Raw genomic sequence first — 20,913 nt, forward strand, 5'->3', positions numbered from 1 at the left:
TTATAATGAGCTAAATAATCGCAATTTACATATCTCGTAATTTTTTGATTTTTAATTTTAAAATATTTTTAAATTTATATTAATTTAATTAACAATAGGGAAAGGATTACAAGGGGATGATTGATTTGTGGGGTGAATTTTGAATTTTGGCATTTTAATCAAAATCAATAGAAATTATATGGATCAATAGAACTATAACTAGCTACAACTAGGCGAATTTCATTAATGTTTATATTTCTCATCTATCTACAGTGTATGTGATTTCTTGTTCCTTTAATTTCAATTTATAACGCATCTTCCAATTTTGTTACTCAAAATTTGTCTGTCTGACTGTGTCTTGGATAAAATTTTCAAATATTTTTTGACCGTTAATTTTCAAATATTTTTTGACAGTTAATATTTATTTGACAGTTTATTAATTTTAGGTCTGCAGAAGGAAAATGCGCTTTGGTCGGTCAAGTATGACCTCGATAACACTAGGTTAATTAATTTGCGACATGAATTCAAGACGACAATTAAGATAATACTGGAATTTATTTTCAAAGAAAATTATCAGCTTTTCTTTATTAATTTTTTTAAATCATTTTTCATTCTCATCCAATCAATTTGATTCTCATTTTTATTATTATTATATGTAAAATTGGTTCAATGTGATACATCATCCAGTTAATCGGATGTACAATTTTAATTTATTTCATAATTTGTTCCGAATATTTATTTTTACATTCATTTTCATACTTTTTCATATTCATATATGCGTGAATGAATCTAAGGCACAATTATTGCAGATAATAATAAGGACAGCCACTGTTCTAGATTTTTTTACGCTTAATTTTTTTCCCTAAACAATTTTCATTCATTTTTTTATCGGTCTAGATTCTAGAAAGTAAACTGTCGGGTCGATTTCACTAAATGACGGTAATTTTCTTAATTGGGCTCATTATTTTTGGATGTTTTCTTTTAGATGATTCATGAATAAAATATTGGAAAATGAATTTCTCATTGATTGGCGCATTCATTAATGGACTTTTCTTGTCTGGGAAACATAATTGCTTTATTTATCCTCCTTAGTTACTTATTTGACTTTTAAAAGTCATTTTAATAGGGTACAATTCAGATTCTTAAATGTTTTGCATTTGTATGGTTTTGTAATAGACTTTTCCTAATTTTACAAAATAACGGATTTTTCAAATTCAAAAATTTACTGGAGAAGGAACCTAACAACAGAATTTTTCCAAAACGAAACTGTTGAAAGGTTTTCAAATAAATCCAAAAACTGTTGTATGGTTCTACCAACTTCAAATAATCTCATTCAAAATTCAAAAAATCGTTATTTGAAGATTGAAGAATTCAAACAAATTTGGGACAAAAGCTGTTAAACAAGCATAAAGCTGCAGACCCCATACCAAACGAGTATCAATGAGAAAAGGACTCCAAAATTATTTCAAGATGCTTAAAATTATCACACAATTTAGTGAAATCAACTCCGCTTAAAACTGGGATTTCCCATTTCGTAAAATGTATTTTTCTCTGTTAAAAGAGAAGAAATTATCACATTAATTAAACTATAAATATTTAGAAACGCACATGTGATTCTTCTCAATAAAAAACGAATTCTTCTATGTTTGGGGGGTTGTTCAGAAATGACGTCTAATATTATGAAGTTTTCTGACGACCAGAATGTCAATCTGCTGCAAATGTAACTAAATATTAGACGTCATAGGTGAACGGCTCAATAGAACAATAGAATAGAAAAATAGTTAACTATTTTAATGGATGTACTCTAGCAGCAGACGAGGATTATCATCTGAAAGCTGATTAATGTTGCTTTGGTCTTAAAACTGCCAATTTTGACGCTGATACTATTGTTAATCTGGAACTAACTTGCAAGATAAGAATATAGCTGCCATGACTCTTGCAGTACTGGACAGCAGTCCCTATCATATCATTGGAACAGGAAGCAACAATTAACAGCTTAAATGAGCTTTTCAACTTCATTCCTAAGCAGTGCCTGTTTTGCAACTCTGTTCCTTAGCCACCAACTCTCCATACTACTGCTAGAATCATCCATTGTGTTGACTTGTACAGCAGTTAACAAAAAAAAATATTTTTAATAACTTTAACGAATAAATGTTTAGTGTAAATAGAAAAATGAAAATCTTTTCAATTAAAATATATTGATTTATTATTATTTTTTTTTAACTAGTAAATAAATTGATTTAATGAACATTCGTAAATATCATAATCATCGTTTTTCTTTATCTCTTTTTTGATCATTTTGGAATGTAATTTTTTTAAATTATTAAACTATGTTCTTTAACTATAGAAACTTTTCTTTCTACTTATCTCATTATGTCAATGGAAATGGGAGGACTTTTGGATGTTCGATGAGGTTGAATTGAGTGTTGTAGAGGAATCGATCAGCAGATGTCAAATTTAAGCGAAGTTGGTGGATATAGATTTTTACTGTTGTAGGGTTTTCAGTAAAAGAGTCAAAACTTGCTGTTGTAAGGTTTTCAGAGAAAGTCATTTTTTGCTATTATAAGGTTTTCAATGGAAAAAATGACAATTTTGCTGTTGTATGGTTCATTTTGACAAACATTTGTAAGGTTCATTGGTCAATAAGCATTTTAAAGCCGTTGAAAGGTTTTCATTGTTAAATTTCTAATGTTATGACTAAAGATGTCAAAATTGAAGCATTTGTAAGGTTCTCATCCAGCATTCAAAAATTCCTTCCATAATTTCACATTTTTAGAGTTTTTGTCAAAAGCATTGTTCCTTTAAATCGGGGTCTTATACCTAGCTTTAATTTTTTTTTCTTCATTTTTCATATGTACAGGCTATTTACTAATAATAGGTTTAGAATTTTTAACCTATAACTTCTTTTTTTCACATTCGTCCTAATTCTATACAATGAATCATAATTATTTTATATTATTTTTTTTTTTACAAAATTTTCTATGATGTATATCATAGGCGATAAAAGTTATAATAGTATTTTTTTGTCTATAACAATATTTAACGAAACAATAAAGGCTCATAAGAGAAAATATAAAGGAACAAACGAAAAAAATTCCTGATGAAATCGAAGAAAAAACGCGTTTATGATGAAACTAAAGCTACGACGAATTATTCTCCATTAATCAGTGCCATGTGAAGACGACATGAGCAAACATTAAGTATACTGTAGCGACCATTATACTTCCAATCATGACTGGGAAACCGACCCTATTTAATTTTGGGATGAAATTAATTAAATTTTGATTCCATAAATTATTTTTTAATCGTGACTTACTTGAAGAATTCAACGAAAGTAAATCTGTAGCCGTGCTGTTCAGCCACGCCAGCACAAACGACGTTTGCCGAAGCACCAATTAATGTACCGTTTCCTGTGAATCATAAAATATGTCAAGCGATGCATTAAACCTTTAACAATTCATTATCTTACCTCCTAAGCAAGCACCAAAGGCAAGTGCCCACACAAGTGGCTGCAATGGCAAGTTAAGGGCTTCATTTTCAGCCAATGAAATGGCAATCTTAACCATCATAGTTGTTAATGGAATGTTGTCAACGAATGCTGATGCTAAAGCTGACACCTGTGAATTGTATAATTAATGTCATAAATCATTTTTGAGTTAATTAAAAACGTGATTATGAGGATGATAAGACTTTTTTATATGAAGTAAATTAATGTCGTGAGTGGGCATTTTTGAGTTTATTTTATGGTGTGGACTATGACATTATTTGTTGATGACGGAATTGCTTGTTAAATTAAAAATGTATGAATAAGTCGTTAAATTAATTTTTGAAAATGTGTCTTGACTAATATGACGTTATAATTTTGAAATTTACAATTCCGTTAAACGTTTAATGATAAAAATTAATTAAGCAGTCATGTCTATAACATCCAAGATACCGTAATGTGAATACAGTTAGAATAACAACTTACCCATAATATAATGAGAATTGCAACAGCTAAACGAGCATCCTCGCCCACAGATAAAATGATATTCTCCGTTTGACGACCAATCCAATCGATAAGACCTAACTCGGAGAGAGCTTCCATAAGAACGAAAAGGGCAGCGAAAAAGAGTAATGTTGACCATTCAACTCGAGCAAGAACAGCTTCCATGTCCTCTCTTTACATCATATAAATAAATTTAAAATTATTAATGACTTGGAAAATATTTTGACCTAAAAGCTGCTTACCTATCGGACAGAATGAGTAATAAAATGGCACCAAGAAGAGCAGTCCATCCGAGCGAAAGACGTTGCAAATTTGGAACTGAGTGCAAGAAGAAGAATGAAATGACGAACACGAGTGTAATTGATGATTTAACAAGCAATGTAACATTTCTAATTGGATATTTAGCTTGTAATTCGTCGAGTGTTGCTTTGTAGCTATCAACAGGTACACTTCCGCTCACAAGTTTCTTCTTTAATTGTCGTCCTAAACGATTAACTTTCTTAACTAAAGTTTCTCGTACTAAATCCTCATCCTTTGAATATGACGATAGTGAGGCAGCTGCACGTTGCCAGACAGATATCTCGTGACGTAATTCCTGAACATCATTTGGTTCACTAAATCTCAAATCGTTAATATTGCGGAACTTATAGCGTAATTGGAAATATGTTTGAACCATAACCATGCACACACCAATTGCCATGTGAAGAGTAAATGTTGTGAAATTGACTCCCTAAATTGATAAAGGATACAAAGCATTAACATTGTTGTCAGATGTGGATATGAATTAGTTACTTACATTCTTTGAAATGTGACTGTTTGAAGCCTGTTGAGAATAAAATGAAAAAATTAGTTAATACGACATAAAGTCAGTGAATATTTTGATACAAATCCATCCCCATACTTATCAACTTCAATGTACTTACACTGTAAAGAAAATAAAAAGAGAAATAACGTTAATTGAGTTTATTTAAAAAAATAAATTGATGAAATTTTTTTTATGCTTTTAAATTTCATTCTTTGTACTTATGAATGAATTTATCGCGTTATGAACACTTACACTGAAAAGAGAGAGAAAAAAATGAGAATTTTGGTTAGAAAATACTTTGTAGAGACTAAATGTTGTTGCATAATTGACTGAAATGAGTCTGAATGAAATTTGAAGAGATTTTTATTTTGCTGGTTGTCAAAAAACGTTACAAATGCTTCAACTTACATAAAACATTTGTATGGTTTTTGTATAAATTTACTGTTATTTTGCACAATTCGTAAGAATACAGTCATTTTATTAAAACCGTATAAATGCATTTATTTTGAAAACACATAAAATGTTATTGGATTGAAAATTGTATGGTTTTAGTCAAGACTCAAACCACGAATACCTAAAAAATTCGACCAATTCAAATGCATTTATAAAGTTAAAACCTCACAAATGATTCAAGAACCATACAAATCCAATAATTTTACAGGCATGCCATGTAATTGGACGTAATATTTCTTGTAACAATTAAGTTCATAGAACTTGAGCAATCAGAAAACAATCTACATCACACTGTGCCATAATAAATTCATTGTTTCCCTGAACTTTATAATCCCACACCATTTTCTTCAGACCATTTCAGGCATTTTTATGTAATTATTTAGTTTTTGAGGAGATTTGCGTCACTGGTGATTACGATACTTACTCTGAAAGTAGAAAAAGAATAAAAAAAAGTAAAATTAATACCATAAATTACCATAATAAATATTTTAATTTAAGTAATTTTCAACAAAGCATCTGACTGATGTATTTTTTTGTTGTCGTTGACGAATTAATGGCTGTACTTACACTGTAAAGAGAGATACAAAATAAACAATAATCAATAATTCAAATTAAATTTCGAAATAGGATGAGGGCAACTTACATGACATTTGGTGGATCTCCAACGGGTGTTAATGCGCCGCCAATGTTGGAGTAAATAACCATCGACATCAAAATAGGCACAGGATTTAGTTCCATGACTTCACATAAACGAATTGTTACAGGTGTCATCAACAAAACTGTCGTCACGTTATCCAAAAATGATGAAAGAACGGCAGTAAACAGGCACAAACAATTAATCAATGGCCACACTTTTCCGTTAGTAATCTATACGTGGAATATAAAAAAAGCCCTTAGTCATGGAAAAGTGTGCAAAAAAATAAAGTATGTCTACCTTATAAGCATAAACAGCAAGATAATCGAAAATACCAGTTTCCGATAAAATGGCAACAAGAATCATCATACCAAAAAGTAATAATAAAGTTTCTATGTCGATCCACGACATAATCAAAGTCATTGGAGGACGTTCATTCATTGCCGCAAGAATACCTTGAATAGAAATGAATTTTTATTAAGATTTATGACTGGAAAAGCTGTCATATCTAATAATTACCAATTGACATAGTAGAGGCGATAATTGCAGCGAATGTTCGATGAACCAACTCCCAAATAATCATAATATAAAGACCGAGTAGAACGATTGTAGCATAAATGATACCCATCTCTTTGTCCAATGGTGATGGATCATATGCGAAATTAACAGGTAAGCTTGCATCAAAGTTCGTATATAAATTTAATTTGAGTTGAGTTGAGTTATCATGAAGTTTCACAAAATGATCATCGTCAAGAGGAATCGTTTTACTTCTTTTCAGTTCCTTTACGGTATCCATTTCGGTTAGATTTACAACTGGAAATTTGAAGACTTCGTTTGTGACATTTTCAACACTTCCATCGCTCATGTGCATTGTTAGATAATAGTACATGTAATTTGTTGAGTCATTATCATAATGTTCACCATAAAATGATCCTCTAAATATCAGTCCGACTCGAGGCTCAATTGGAGTGTCCTCAAGAACGTAAGCTGTGAATGTGATTTATAGATTAGTTTTGATGACAGTATAAAGCGTGATTCTCTTTAAAAATTTATTCATTTTCCTTCAAACATTTACGATTGATCATAAAAATGTCACAGACTAGCTTACAGTAAAGCTGATTTAATTTATTTTTTGATGATTCGGTTTCGCAATAGCCGAATATGGAAAATGTGAAAGAAATGGCACTGAATGTTTTTAAAAAGACCACTTGATTAAGGTGTGCGGGTGTAATTACTGATAACACCTTGAAATAAAAAGCCTTAAAGATACAGAAAGTTCAACTTACTCTTGATGTTACTTTTTGGTATTGCTAATTGTCTATAATGAAGCACTTTCTCATTTTTAGACATAAGGAATAACGTAAACATGACCCATGCTATAAGAAGCACTGCCATTTTCGCCCAACTAACATATTTGTTTTGCTGGAAATGATCAAATTAAGATAAAATTAGATTTTTTGTTAAATTAATTATTTTTCACACTTACTTTATGGTGTCCTCCTAAATGGTGGTGTATATCTGTAATATCGCCATCTCCAATGTCTCCAGATTTATCTCTAATGGATAAAGAACAAGAGAATTCAGAAATTTCAGATATTGATACCGACATAATTTATAAATACAGAAAAATGTAAATAAAAATTTAACGACTTTTTAAAATTTAAATTTTAGTCTCAAAAGGTTACTTTATTTCAAATTTAAAAAATTCGTTAAAAACTAAAGCAATGCCTTACCCATTAAGTTGTGTCTTTTGACCTTTTTCACCGTCTGTGACATTAATAGCCACTAAATCTGTGTGTGATTGTCCATCATTTGAATTATTCTCCGATAAGGAGTTGTCTTCATTCGGTAGTGGATCATCTTCAGCATTTGGATTTTGCGTTGGTCTTTCGTTTGGTCCTGTTAATTAAATTTAAAATTGAGTCTCACATTAGTAACGTATTTTTTTTGGAAGTAATAATATAATAAAATTTAATCAAATCAAATGGCAGATGTTTATCCAAAATAACGTTATTTAGTAACAATATTTTAGGAACTACAATCCTTTTTATTATGTTTCTATTACTTTTTATCGATAATTATTTCGACCTTTATTAATTGTCATCTTCAGGATAAATTCAAATGTAAAAATTGAACAAATATTACTGCGATTTTTTAATAATTTGGGTAGTTTAACAGAAAAATTTTAGATTTGTTTTTATTGCGACCTGTTTTTATATTTTTTTCAGACTGCGCTTATTATTCAATTTATTCAAAAAGGGACATGCAGTTCTGGAATCATATGTTCGTGTGCCTACATTTTCATACAACTTAGATGGGTCAGTTTTGTGTATATATATGCTTACAATTCTGTTCATTGAGATGCTCGCATGAAGGTGAAAATTGTAAAAAAGGCTTAATTTTTATGGCTTTTTGATGAAGCATAATGCTCATTGGCCTTTGTACATTGATACGCGGCCTTGCATTACATATGTACATTAATCTCGGACTTTCTCATTAATGAATTTCCACAAATGCAATTTTTTTTTGCTGATTTCATTTAATGAGCTCACGTGTATTTGATGCATTTTTTGAAAAATGGTAGTTATGTCATAATGCTTTGTTGGAATCAGGGCAATAAAGTCATAGAAAACAAAATAATTCAGCATTAAAACCGGTAAAAACCGTTAAAAATTTAAATTTTCAATAACCGATTAACATTTAAATTTCAAAAAGCCGTTAAAATCAAGTGCAAGGACGTTTAAATTATCAAATGAATCAGATTCCACAAAAATTCCAATCAATAAGTGCTGAGTTTTGAGCAGTAATGTGATTCTCATTATCAGTCGTATCGGAATTTTGTCGTAGATTATAAAATATCGTTGAAAGCACTTGTTGACTTTTGGTTGCAAATGTTTCAAGTAAAACGAGACATGAAATTCTTCCACTTTTCATTATGTCTCGATCAAATCTAAATTTATCTAGTTTTACGTCAATTTAACCGCATTCAATTAAGATATTTTTTATCTTTCTTAATCGACTTTTTTTTTATCACCAGAAGTTTTTAATTGTCTTCTGTTTTGGAACGTGACTAAGGAACAATTCAATTCAATTTGAAATGAAACGACGAAAAATCTTTTGGATACGATGTAATTGAGAGTATTTAATTGGTTCATTTAAAATTTCAATTTTTGTAAGAGGCGTCGACAAAGATGGGATGGGTGGAGATGAGAGTTTGAGCATCTAGAGCTCTAGAATTGAATCTATAAGCCAATTGTAGTTTGAACATTTAGGAACTTCTAGTTTCTTAAAATTTAATTTTTCAAATGACATCATTTATGAACGAACTGAAAAGAATCTTTGTGTCTGCTTTGTTTTAATGCTTGAGTAATTTTGTTGCTACTTGTCTATTTTTTCTTCTTGGGTAATTAAGTAATTTTGGATATTTAGGTTACTTTGTGATAAGAATAGCATTTAATTGCATTTGGAATTCCCAAGAGAGTTGTTTAACTTTGGGGTGGGTTTTGTTGCGTGAATACTTTTCTCTGACTTTATAGCTACTTATTCTCATGTGATTTACTGCAAGGTTGGCATTTATTTATGGTTTGAGAGTTTTTTCCTTAAAATGTTAAAGTTGGATAATTAAAGTCGAAATATTAAGGTTGTCTTAGATTTATGGGAAACAGGATTTGGATCTAATTTTAGATTTCTCAATTAAAGTGAGAGCTTTAAAGAGCAATTGTTTCAAAAACTACTCTTTAGGTTGATTTTAAATTCACAATGATGTTTATTCTTTGGAGTTCAAAAACAGATTGAACTTTTGCACGAAAAGGGGTCAGCAACTATGCACAATAAATACTATTCAAATCTCAAATGAACGTTACAACAATAAATGAGCTTTCTATAATTAAAAATTAAATTAAAATGTTTTAACAAACAATCCACATTGCATGTTAGCTTAGCAGCAATAAACTCATTAGTTGCAGGTTCAAGGCTACAAAATTCAATTTTACGTTTTGAGTTTTGCATGATATAGCAACATTTTAAAGCATTTAAAAACCTATAAAACAATAATTGTTAAAATTTTAAGTTTCCCGACACGTTTCTGGTTAAAAGATTTCAATAAATCCATTTTCATTCAGCTTATCCAACAATGCAGACAATCTTTTGTTGATACTAAATGTGTCTTCCGATATTTAATCGAAATTATCTTTTGTTTCCATTTTAATCAACAATGAAACAACAAAAACATTAATTTCTTGGGTAGATGAACGTGTAAAACCATTTAAAAAGAGCTTCTAAATAACTCTTAATCGTCATGATGAGTTTTGTTGTTACGCGATAAGAAGTAATCCCAACTGATATCAATATCGACGACATTATCGTTCTTTGTACTGCTATAGCAACGATATCAATGTTTACTATAATTTGTGACTTTAATTCACTTAAATATAGACTTTAAAATGTCAATTTTTTAAAGTCTTCAATTAGAAGAAACGTGTGACTTTGTTATTTGATGCCTCATACCATGGATGTAAGCGGCACAAACCACTTTTTCAAAGAGATTTCCCTTATCATTGTAAACTCTCCTTCATTACTGGGACTGTGGGATCATAATGATTATGATAATAATAATAAAAAGTAAATATAAACGAGTGAATTTAACTACAGCACAAATGCGACAATAAGAACAATAATCCAAGGCTTTTTGAAACTCAAACATACCCTCAATGTGTCATGTTTAATATACTTAATTTATATGCCCGTTATTTGTGTCTTTTTCATCATTTGCTTTTCTTTCATCTGGATGCGTATTGGTTGTGATAGTTCAAAAATGACGTCTATCGGGAAGTTGCATTTAGCTTGCCCTTTATCATGGATTGATAAGGGTAAAGCTAGACCCTTGCTCATGGCGCTTGAGACTGTGTGACTTTTTGTATAAGACTGAGTTCTTTATAAAAGGATTATTAAGGTAGGTCAAATTTTGATTCTGAGAATTGAAGTCAAAATATTGGACATCATGCACAAATGACCCCGTAGATATACAAACATACTTATCTGTATGGAATTTTGCATGTGAAAAAAGCAAGAGAGAGAAGTGATGGAAATTGAGAAGTAAATAAACAAACGAATTTGCCGACGATACGTGGAAATGACGGAGAAAAAAAGGAAAATCGTTTTCATGAAAAGATTACAATTGGAAATGAGATAACGAGACAAAGTACACATTTATATTTTGCGGCGGAGGTGGAAGCTCATAAATGCTTAAAGGTGCGCGCTCAAAACATTTTATTAAAATTCATGTCATTATTATTTTTGATGTTTCATTCTTCTGTGAAATGGGGAAGTTTAATATCTGATACTTGAGATCTGCATTCTTGAGGAAAATCGTCGTTATTCAATTTAAATATAAACAAAATATTTCGTTTTCTTTTTTATTGTCGTTGATGCTATGAGTAATGTAATAGAGACAATTGAAAGAAGAAAATATTTATAAATTGTCTTTCAAGAGCCAAGTTATGGAGAAGTCAATTAAAATTTATTAGCTAAATCGTCTTTAGACTATGGAGTTAATTGGTTTCTCAATAAAATGAATCATTTTCAATTGAAATGTGAGAATATATTGTCATTTGTAATTGATTGAATAAAACTTCCTTTAAGAACTAACGGTTTCTGGATTTTTGAAATTTTAACGGGAATTGGATTTTTAAATCTTAGTAAACAGTGATGAAAAAAATTTGATTTTTTGTGAGAAACGCGATTCAAGTTAAAATTTGTGAAAAAGTGAGTCAATGGACAGCTTAAAGAGACAATTACTGTGGAATTACATCAATAATTTAAGAATTTAATCAAATAAACCTCAAATTAAATCAAATATAAGGTAAAAATCCACAATTTTCAATTTACTGGATCTTCAAAAGAAAAATATTCGTCAACAACCACAAGAAACTCAAATTTCGTCATAGAAACTAATCTCTTTAAATCCCCACTCCACAAAAATTTTGCGGTAACTATGATATTCACATTTCCAGATACAATTACGACAACTTTGTAAAAGATTAAAGTCTATTTCATAAAAAATTATATTTTGTTACCGTCCGGAAAATTCCTTGAATATTTTTGAAATTTAAAATTTGCTTTAATTGCAGTAAATCGGAGTAAATCTTGTAGTTTTATTAGTCTGCATGACAAATATTAATTTTTTTAGACATAAAATTTTTGCACATGAAAATTTAAAATAGCAACAAAAAAAAAGAGATCCGCTCATCTTTATTAGATGTTTATTTTGTGTGACAGTCACTTGAACAATTTCTTTCAACAAAATTGCGACAATAAATCACTGAATGAGGTGCTATGAAAGGCAATCATTGAGTTGAAAGAGAGATATAAAATAGCAAAATAGAAAAATTATTAGGAGATGTGAGAGTTTCATGAAACAGCAACAATTAATTTAGATTTAAATCTTGTCGCTATTTTCCTCTTAATTGCTAATTATTTATCATTGACGGTATGTGAAATTTAAGTTTTTTTTAGTTTCATGAATGAATGCAAAAAAGCTGCATCAAACTATAAAGACGATACAAACTGGCTCTCACAATAAAACAATATAAAGTGAATAAAATTACTAGTTTATAGATGTTTTTTCATCCAAATGAGTTTATATATATTACAAGGTAGTAGTTTAATTTTTTTTTTAAATGAACTTCCTCATTTTTGTCACAATTTTTTTTTGTTTTCATAATTTTTAATATGTTGTATGGAATTAAATTCTAGATAAATTAGTGATCTTGCGTGCCTGGTCATATCTATTAATCTTGCATGCTTCAAGTAAGCAAATTTTTAGTGTGAAATCAACCGAATTTCTCTTATTGAAGGTAATTTAAAAATAACATTTTGTAAGCTTGAAATTTAATGTAGGAGTCATGTATTGATGACGTCAAATTTAGGGAAATGACATCATGGAATGTCTGTCTGGAGGGATTCCAGGTTGAATATTCAAAAATGATTCATTTGAACATTTAGCTTTGAATTGAGTAGCAAGTGGTCGGGACTAATTGACACTATTCTCAGATTACCCTACGTGAATGAAACAAAAATATCAAGAAATTTTCCACTTGCGTTTTTCACACAAAAAAAAGTAATTTTTCCTTTCTTTTCTTCTTCATCTTTCCTCACACAAAACAAATGGCTAAGAAATTCGTTGACAGATGGTTATGGGCGCATTTTCTCTGTTTATGCCTGCATATCTCGTCAGACACATCAACACACATTGATAAGACACAAGTTTTCTCTGAAAGAATGTCTCACTCAAAAAAGTCGAAGATCAGCTCAAATATTTTTAATGTCTTGTTGCTGTCTTAAGGTAAGTGAAAAAAAAAGAGAAATGAAGAATTTCCCGTACTTTTTCTTCTCATTTTACTCGTTTTCAAAACGATGGGAATTTAATTTCGTAATTTATATGTGGAGCATGTGTGAGATTCATTCCTTATGAAAAATTTAATTACAATCAACTGTGAATGAGACGTGAATGGAAGCAAAAGAAAAATACTTCAAAAATAAATGATGTAAAAAGAAGCAAAAAATCAGTCTGTGGATGAATAATCCTCTAAAAGTTTATGTATTGATTGGGTTGTTTTAACAGGTTGTTTTACTTTTCATAAGCAGACACATGCTATACATGTCTGTATAAGTACGTGATTCGTGATTTATGACGTAATAAAAATAAAAATTTCAAGTTGAATGATACGGAAATAAATAAAGAGAAATATAAACTTACCATGCAGTCTTTCGTGCTCTTGACGAAATGACGCCAGACTGGGATCCTGTCGAATTTTCTCTGGAATTGTAAAAATAATGTTAAAGATTTAATAGATTAAGGAATTTTATTAATCGTTCTTAAACTTCCAGGAGCAGACAAAAAAACGCTTTAACTGGTTGATGAATAGTTAATGTCCAGTTGATGACAAGTTCTAACGAATTTTTGCCCACTTGGGTTCTATTCATATGGATATTCTATATTCTAGGGGATTCTAGGGTTTTGTAAATAAAATTAGGCCTAAAGGCGAATCAAAATGTATTCGTCCAGGTATTCTGACGAATTGACAGGGGAATAGTTATGGTTAAACAAAGAGTTCATTAACCCAAGCAACACAAATGAAGAAGGCTTCCTCATGAAGCTTCAAGTAAATATAGCAAATGTAACATAACTGGATTTAAATTTTTTACCGCCAATTTATTCAGTTTTGATTTAAATTTATCATGGAATTTTGGAAAACGTAGAGATATTGGTGATATTTACATTAAGCGTAATATGCTTAGATTCAAATTTAATATTGCACAATTGAAGTTTAAGATATTTTACTACATATTATGTAAAGTGTTGACACTCACCTGGTAGCGTTCTCCATACTTGCAGCGATCCTTCCGTCACCTCACTAAGGGATACAAATGAATAATTTGATACAATCGATGGACGATGTGGTGCTTTTTTCTTCTTTTTCTTCTCATCACTAAATTTCATTTTCTTTAAGCTATCTATTTCCATTTTTCTTTTCTTTTATCAAAGGAATTTTCCTTTTCTTATGTAAATTACGTTTCTATATATAAAAATATTTTTTTTTTTGCTAATTTTCATAGTCGCAAAAATAGGCAAGTAAGCATGCATTAAAATCCACAAAAGAAAAAACCACCACAGAAATATAAAAAAATTCTTAAATGATACTGACGGTCCTAATAGCTGTTTAGGATCCATAATTATTATTATCTAAACTTATAACGTAATTAAATTTAATAACAAGTAAGTGGAAGTTCACTTAATTAAATTAATTTATTTTTTTTATAACTGAGAGAGAACAAAATAAAAAAATTATTCGCGACTGTTACAATTGTCAGAGATCAGACCTGAAACGTGAAAATTTCAAATGAGACTGAAATGATTTTTTTAAATATAATTTTTTGTATTTTTTTTCTCATGGTCTATGAGTAAAAAATTTACATTTTCATATTCTACATATGAGAAAATAAGAACAATAATAAGCAAAAAAAGTCGTACTGAGAATGAAGATTTTTGTTCATATATAAAAAGATATATATTTTGCTGTGAGTAAATTAAGAGTTTTTTATATTCACACCGTTTTCACGTGTGAATGTATTGAATTTGTTCAGATTGAAAAATCAGTTTTTTGGATTTTTCAGCAAAACTAAGCACAATTGCAAGTTTTGTTATATCGCAAAAAGTTTGTGCCTGGAATTCCTCACCATAATCAAAAAACAGATTTGAAATTGGTTGGGGCATTGCTGAGAAAATCGAAAAAATCGCTTTCTGTAAGCAAGCAAACAAACAAGCAAACAAGTTAATCAGCAAGAAATCTCAATAACGAGACATCGTAGAGACTTCTAGTTTTTTGCTATCGATCCGTGCTGCTCTATAGAAGAGCTGATTAGATTTTGGGCATGCCAGGAACAGCCGTTGCTTCTAAAAAAGCAAAAAACTTTCGTTTTCATACAAAATTTCAAAATCAATGTTTATTACGATTTTTTGAAACATTTAACATTGTATGAAAATTATCAAACATTTGCCAAGCGAAGCTTGGCCTACCCGCTGGAGCTTGATTCCTCAAACATTTGCCAAGCGAAGCTTGGCCTACCCGCTGGAGCTTGATTCCTCAAACATTTGCCAAGCGAAGCTTGGCCTACCCGCTGGAGCTTGATTCCTCAAACATTTGCCAAGCGAAGCAGCCTACCTGCTGGAGTCTGATTCCTCAAACATTTGCCAAGCGAAGCAGCCTACCCGCTGGAACCTGATTCCTCAAACATTTGCCAAGCGAAGCTTGGCCTACCCGCTGGAACCTGATTCCTCAAACATTTGCCAAGCGAAGCTTGGCCTACCCGCTGGAGCTTGATCCCTCAAACATTTGCCAAGCGAAGCTTGGCCTACCCGCTAGAGCTTGATCCCTCAAACATTTGCCAAGCGAAGCTTGGCCTACCCACTGGAGCTTGATCCCTCAAACATTTGCCAAGCGAAGCTTGGCCTACCCACTGGAGCTTGATCCCTCAAACATTTGCCAAGCCTGATCCCTCAAACATTTGCCAAGCGAAGCTTGGCCTACCCGCTGGAACCTGATTCCTCAAACATTTGCCAAGCGAAGCTTGGCCTACCCGCTGGAGCTTGATCCCTCAAACATTTGCCAAGCGAAGCTTGGCCTACCCGCTGGAGCTTGATCCCTCAAACATTTGCCAAGCGAAGCTTGGCCTACCCGCTGGAGCTTGATCCCTCAAACATTTGCCAAGCGAAGCTTGGCCTACCCGCTGGAGCTTGATTCCTCAAACATTTGCCAAGCGAAGCTTGGCCTAGCTGGAGCTTGATTCCTCAAACATTTGCCAAGCGAAGCTTGGCCTACGCTGGAACCTGATTCCTCAAACATTTGCCAAGCGAAGCTTGGCCTACCCGCTGGAGCTTGATCCCTCAAACATTTGCCAAGCGAAGCGGCCTACCCGCTGGAGCCTGATTCCTCAAACATTTGCCAAGCGAAGCTTGGCCTACCCGCTGGAGCTTGATTCCTCAAACATTTGCCAAGCGAAGCTTGGCCTACCCGCTGGAGCTTGATTCCTCAAACATTTGCCAAGCGAAGCTTGGCCTACCCGCTGGAGCTTGATTCCTCAAACATTTGCCAAGCGAAGCTTGGCCTACCCGCTGGAACCTGATTCCTCAAACATTTGCCAAGCGAAGCTTGGCCTACCCGCTGGAACCTGATTCCTCAAACATTTGCCAAGCGAAGCTTGGTTTACCCGCTGGAGCTTGATCCCTCAAACATTTGCCAAGCGAAGCTTGGTTTACCCGCTGGAGCTTGATCCCTCAAACATTTGCCAAGCGAAGCTTGGCCTACCCGCTGGAACCTGATTCCTCAAACATTTGCCAAGCGAAGCTTGGCCTACCCGCTGGAACCTGATTCCTCAAACATTTGCCAAGCGAAGCTTGGCCTACCCGCTGGAGCTTGATCCCTCAAACATTTGCCTACCCGCGAGACTTTTTATGGACGGTGTGAATATATCCGCATTGGGTTTCTACCCGATACACTAGTTTTTTTTATTTTTTGAGAATGAAAAATTAAAAACAGTTTTTTTCAGGCATTGGACAAATGCCAAAATGAAAATAAGAGAAAAGAGAAGAAAATTATTTTCCAAAATGTGTGAGTTTTTAGGAACGTCCACAAAATTGTCTGTCTAGTCGAAGTTCACAAATGATATTGTTGATATGTGAATGTGATATTTGTCTGAGATTTCATTGACATTGTAATAAAGGAATTGAATTTGTCATTGAATCCTTCTTAAAAGACGGAAATTCGATTGAATAAGGAGAATTTATCAAGCGTTGCTAATTGCTTATGATTTCTAATTAGGCTTCCCCCCTCGAAACTTATTTTCGTCAAGACAAAATCACACATTTTAAAAAATCATTAAAATTCTCAGTGACTTGCGAAAATAAAAACAGAAATATTGTAAAGTTCAGGCCGGTGATTTTCTTGTTTTATTCTCAAAATAATTTTTTTTTCATCTTTTTTTTCTCACAATTTATTTTTAAAAAGAAAGAAAAAAAATTAATATTGACACATTTTATAGCCACTACTTTCGATTCAGCATAATAAATGGGGGGAGACAGACTTTGTAGGCGAAATAATCCTAGATTTGTTGATGTAATTGGATTTAATGTTGCACTTTCTTTTATTTTGAGTAGGATTTGTGTTTAAAGTATGTTTTTCTTAATTTAATTGATAAATTTAATTATTTTCAATTCACAAGAATAGGAACTCAACAAGTATGTATGAGAATAAATCAGGTTTTTATCCAAATTGCACTTGAATTTACAGTTCACTGACACAACAGAAGCTTAAGTAATCCCTAATCTATTACATAAACATTTTTTATTCGGAAATTCCAAAAATGTTAATGACATTGTTAAACAATTCGGAAACAAGTTTTGGAGCCACTTGTTAACAACTAAATCCACAAGTTTTTGAACGAAAAATCACCGAAAAAAATTTAAGCCCTTAAAAAAACTCTCAAATTATTCAAGTATCTAAGCATGTTTCTGAGTGCAACCCCATCAGCCCATAAATCACATGACTTTTTAAAATTTCTCATAAGGATACACCAAATTTTAACCATCAACACCCTCGCTATTAATCCCTTACGGTAACATGAGACATTTTTTCCTCCATCCACAAATCCAAAACCCATCCCAAGAGTCAAGAAAATTTAATGGGGATCAAATTTTTGCATCCAAAGGAATCATCTCTATTAAAAATAATTTGATCCAAAAATGAAAATTATCTCATTTAATTCAAACACTTTTTTATTTAAAGTTTCATCAGTTCTCCTATTTATTTTTTTTTTTATTGTTTATGAAAAATTTCACACAATCACGCCCGCGAATTCAATTAAAGCAAAACATCTTAAAATTCCTCATCTGTGAAGATGCAAAAGTTTTTTTTGTCAGTATCAAAAAAGAAAACCTTTTAAGGATCAAAAAGTTTATTTTTTCAATATTTCTGTGGTAGAACCTTTTTTTCTTAATTACGGATTATATTGTATTCACAAGCGATGTTCACAAAAAACTGATTCGATTCACTTTTAATTGTCTTCAAAAAAATTGTTTTATCAGCAATTCAAACTGGTATATAAAAAAAAAGGTTTTATTAATGCTACTGGTACACTTGACAACGATCTTGATTACTTAATACTGTGTATATGCGAAAAACAGCTTAAAATCAATTAATCCCAATTCAACAGCCAATTAATCATTTTTCAATTGTCAAAAAGCATATAAAGTCATAAATTATTATTTTATTTGACGATGAATAGCTACGGAAGGTTAAGAAGCTCTAATCAATAAAAAGTGAAGACTAAATGATATGAAATATCTTGACGACGTATAAAAAAAAAATAGTATATATTTATTTTCACATGAACAATGCGAAAGATTAACTAAAACTGATTTGAGTTTGAACTTGTTCCATTCATAATGTATATTGTACGGCACTGAGGCCGTAAAACATTAATTTAATGTACATTTGTGTTATATTTTCTGTGTTCTTTTTTTTCTCTCTCTCTGCTATAAACACAGTTTTATCATCACATGTGCCTCCGTGAATTATCATATCATATCGTGTTCACATATCCACTTTACTATCACCGAACTTTGTCAGTCAGTGCCGATTGACTACACCAGCAAAAAAAAAGTACTTCTGTATTTTTTTGTTTTTGTTGATAGACGTAAAGCATTCAGGCATTGTTTTTGTGTACTGGTGCATATTTGAATTGATAATGACTTTAAATGTAAAGATGTGTCAGACTGATAATCTCACTCAAATAATAGTCTATAGAAATAATCAGGAGTAGCTTTGGTACTATGAAAATTTATTGAACCTATATGAGTTGATTTGCATAATTTACGGCGGCATGTAGTGCATGTGGAGATTCTAGACGACTTGTTGAGAAAAAATTGGAATGTTCTATGGAAGATGTGACTTTTTAAGGAGAAAACGTGGGAAATTTTAAGGAAAAAATTGATTTTGATGGGCGGTGAGAAAGGTTTAAGGAAGTGTTGTCCAAATTGTGTGGCGTGGCACACTGGTGTGTTGTAGAGCAGGCTTAGATGTGTCGCGAATCAATTTTCAAATTTTTATCAAAAAATCTTAACTAAAATGTCAAAAACTTCAATATTTCGAGCTATGGTTTTCATTCTAAATTGACATAACTTTGCCCTAGTGAATTTGTTGTGCTGTTTGGAGTTTCAAAATTTAGAATCAATTCAGCATTGAACAGATCAAATAAATTTAGATCGACTTAATCCCCAAAAAACCCTTTCTAAGTAAAGAAATTTTTCATACTTTAAGGACTAGCCCACATTAAATTAGTCGACTGAAAGAAAAACACAGAAAGAAAAGAAATGAATCATGTGACTTTAAATTTTACCCACTTACTTGTGCAAACAAAATGAATCTCGTGATTTTAAAATTATTCTACATTTTTGCAATTTTGCGTATATTTTTTGCGGAATTAAATTCAATTGTGCGACATGATATTTTTCTAGAAATTGTTTTTAATTTAGAAAAAAAGGTTTCGTCATAATAAAGTCGTATGAAATTCCAAATTAAACATATACAACTAAAGAATGCGATTAATTTAGATATCACAGAGCTTATCATTATCGACAGAAAATATTTTTTTTTATATACACGACAAAAAAGTGCTGTGATTTCATAAATGTAGGTTCTGATGAGTAACTACTTTATACATAGAAAAAAAGACAAATATTTTGTTGATAAGATGATAGGAAGAAAACATTTGTCTTACGTCAATTAACAGCTGTCTAGTAATTATTGAATCATTGAAGTTTTTCCTACCCGCGTAAATCATGTGAGCTTGCTTTGACAGCTTTATTATAACACAACAAAATTAATTCGATGTAAACAGATATTGATAACGTGAAATTTAAGAAGAAATTTCAAAAGTTGTCGTGTCCATCGAGGAATTAGGCGCATTTTTGACTCAACAATCAGTTTGATCCAAACTACACAGCAATTGATTGGAATCCACAAGGGAAACTGCGACCAGGAGCTCCAAAAACTACTAAGCGCAAAACAGTAATGAAATAATGTCAGCTGCGGAGAATTTGCACAAACTTGGTTACAGAGCTAGCAATAGAGTCAGATGGAAAGCCTTCTGTTGTAACCTAAATTCCAGAACTCTTGTTGATGTCTGGCTGCTGAGATCTCGCCTCCAGTCGACCGAACGAACAATTTGTCTTATTAAGCTTCCATTTTGAAAACAATTTTCAAAAATGCGCTAATAATTAATGAGATAGGTTTTAAGTAATAGTAAAGAATCAATTAAATTTTTTTATGTTTATGGCATCAAGGAACAAGAATAACTGCTGTTAAATAATTGGTTGATAATAAAGCGGGTTGTAAAATTATTATTGACACTTAATATTCGGTAGCTTGTAGATAGGGACACTTATAGATGTGGAAATAATCTTTGATCTAATCATTTTGGATGTCGTAAGCAGCCTAC

The 20,913-nt window shown here is 31.6% G+C and overlaps 1 protein-coding gene across 1 annotated transcript; it reads right to left on the minus strand.

Annotated features, from left to right (window-relative positions):
* Window positions 1-2,160: 2,160 nt before the first annotated feature.
* hoe1 (OCA2 melanosomal transmembrane protein hoepel1) lies at window positions 2,161-18,508 on the minus strand. Its single transcript, XM_070640821.1, is given in 15 exon segments — window positions 2,161-3,228; window positions 3,296-3,389; window positions 3,449-3,596; window positions 3,950-4,139; window positions 4,210-4,697; window positions 4,764-4,790; window positions 5,865-6,092; window positions 6,160-6,314; window positions 6,379-6,846; window positions 7,146-7,281; window positions 7,346-7,415; window positions 7,593-7,758; window positions 13,616-13,675; window positions 14,230-14,435; window positions 18,416-18,508. Coding segments are annotated over 14 exon segments (2,469 nt in total). The 5' UTR covers window positions 14,384-14,435; window positions 18,416-18,508; the 3' UTR covers window positions 2,161-3,143.
* Between the last annotated feature and the right edge of the window lie 2,405 nt (window positions 18,509-20,913).

Source organism: Chironomus tepperi, unplaced genomic scaffold (genome assembly GCF_022539635.2).
Source record: "Chironomus tepperi strain 1889 unplaced genomic scaffold, CSIRO-AGI_Ctep_v1 contig_223, whole genome shotgun sequence".
Classification (NCBI taxonomy): domain Eukaryota; kingdom Metazoa; phylum Arthropoda; class Insecta; order Diptera; family Chironomidae; genus Chironomus; species Chironomus tepperi.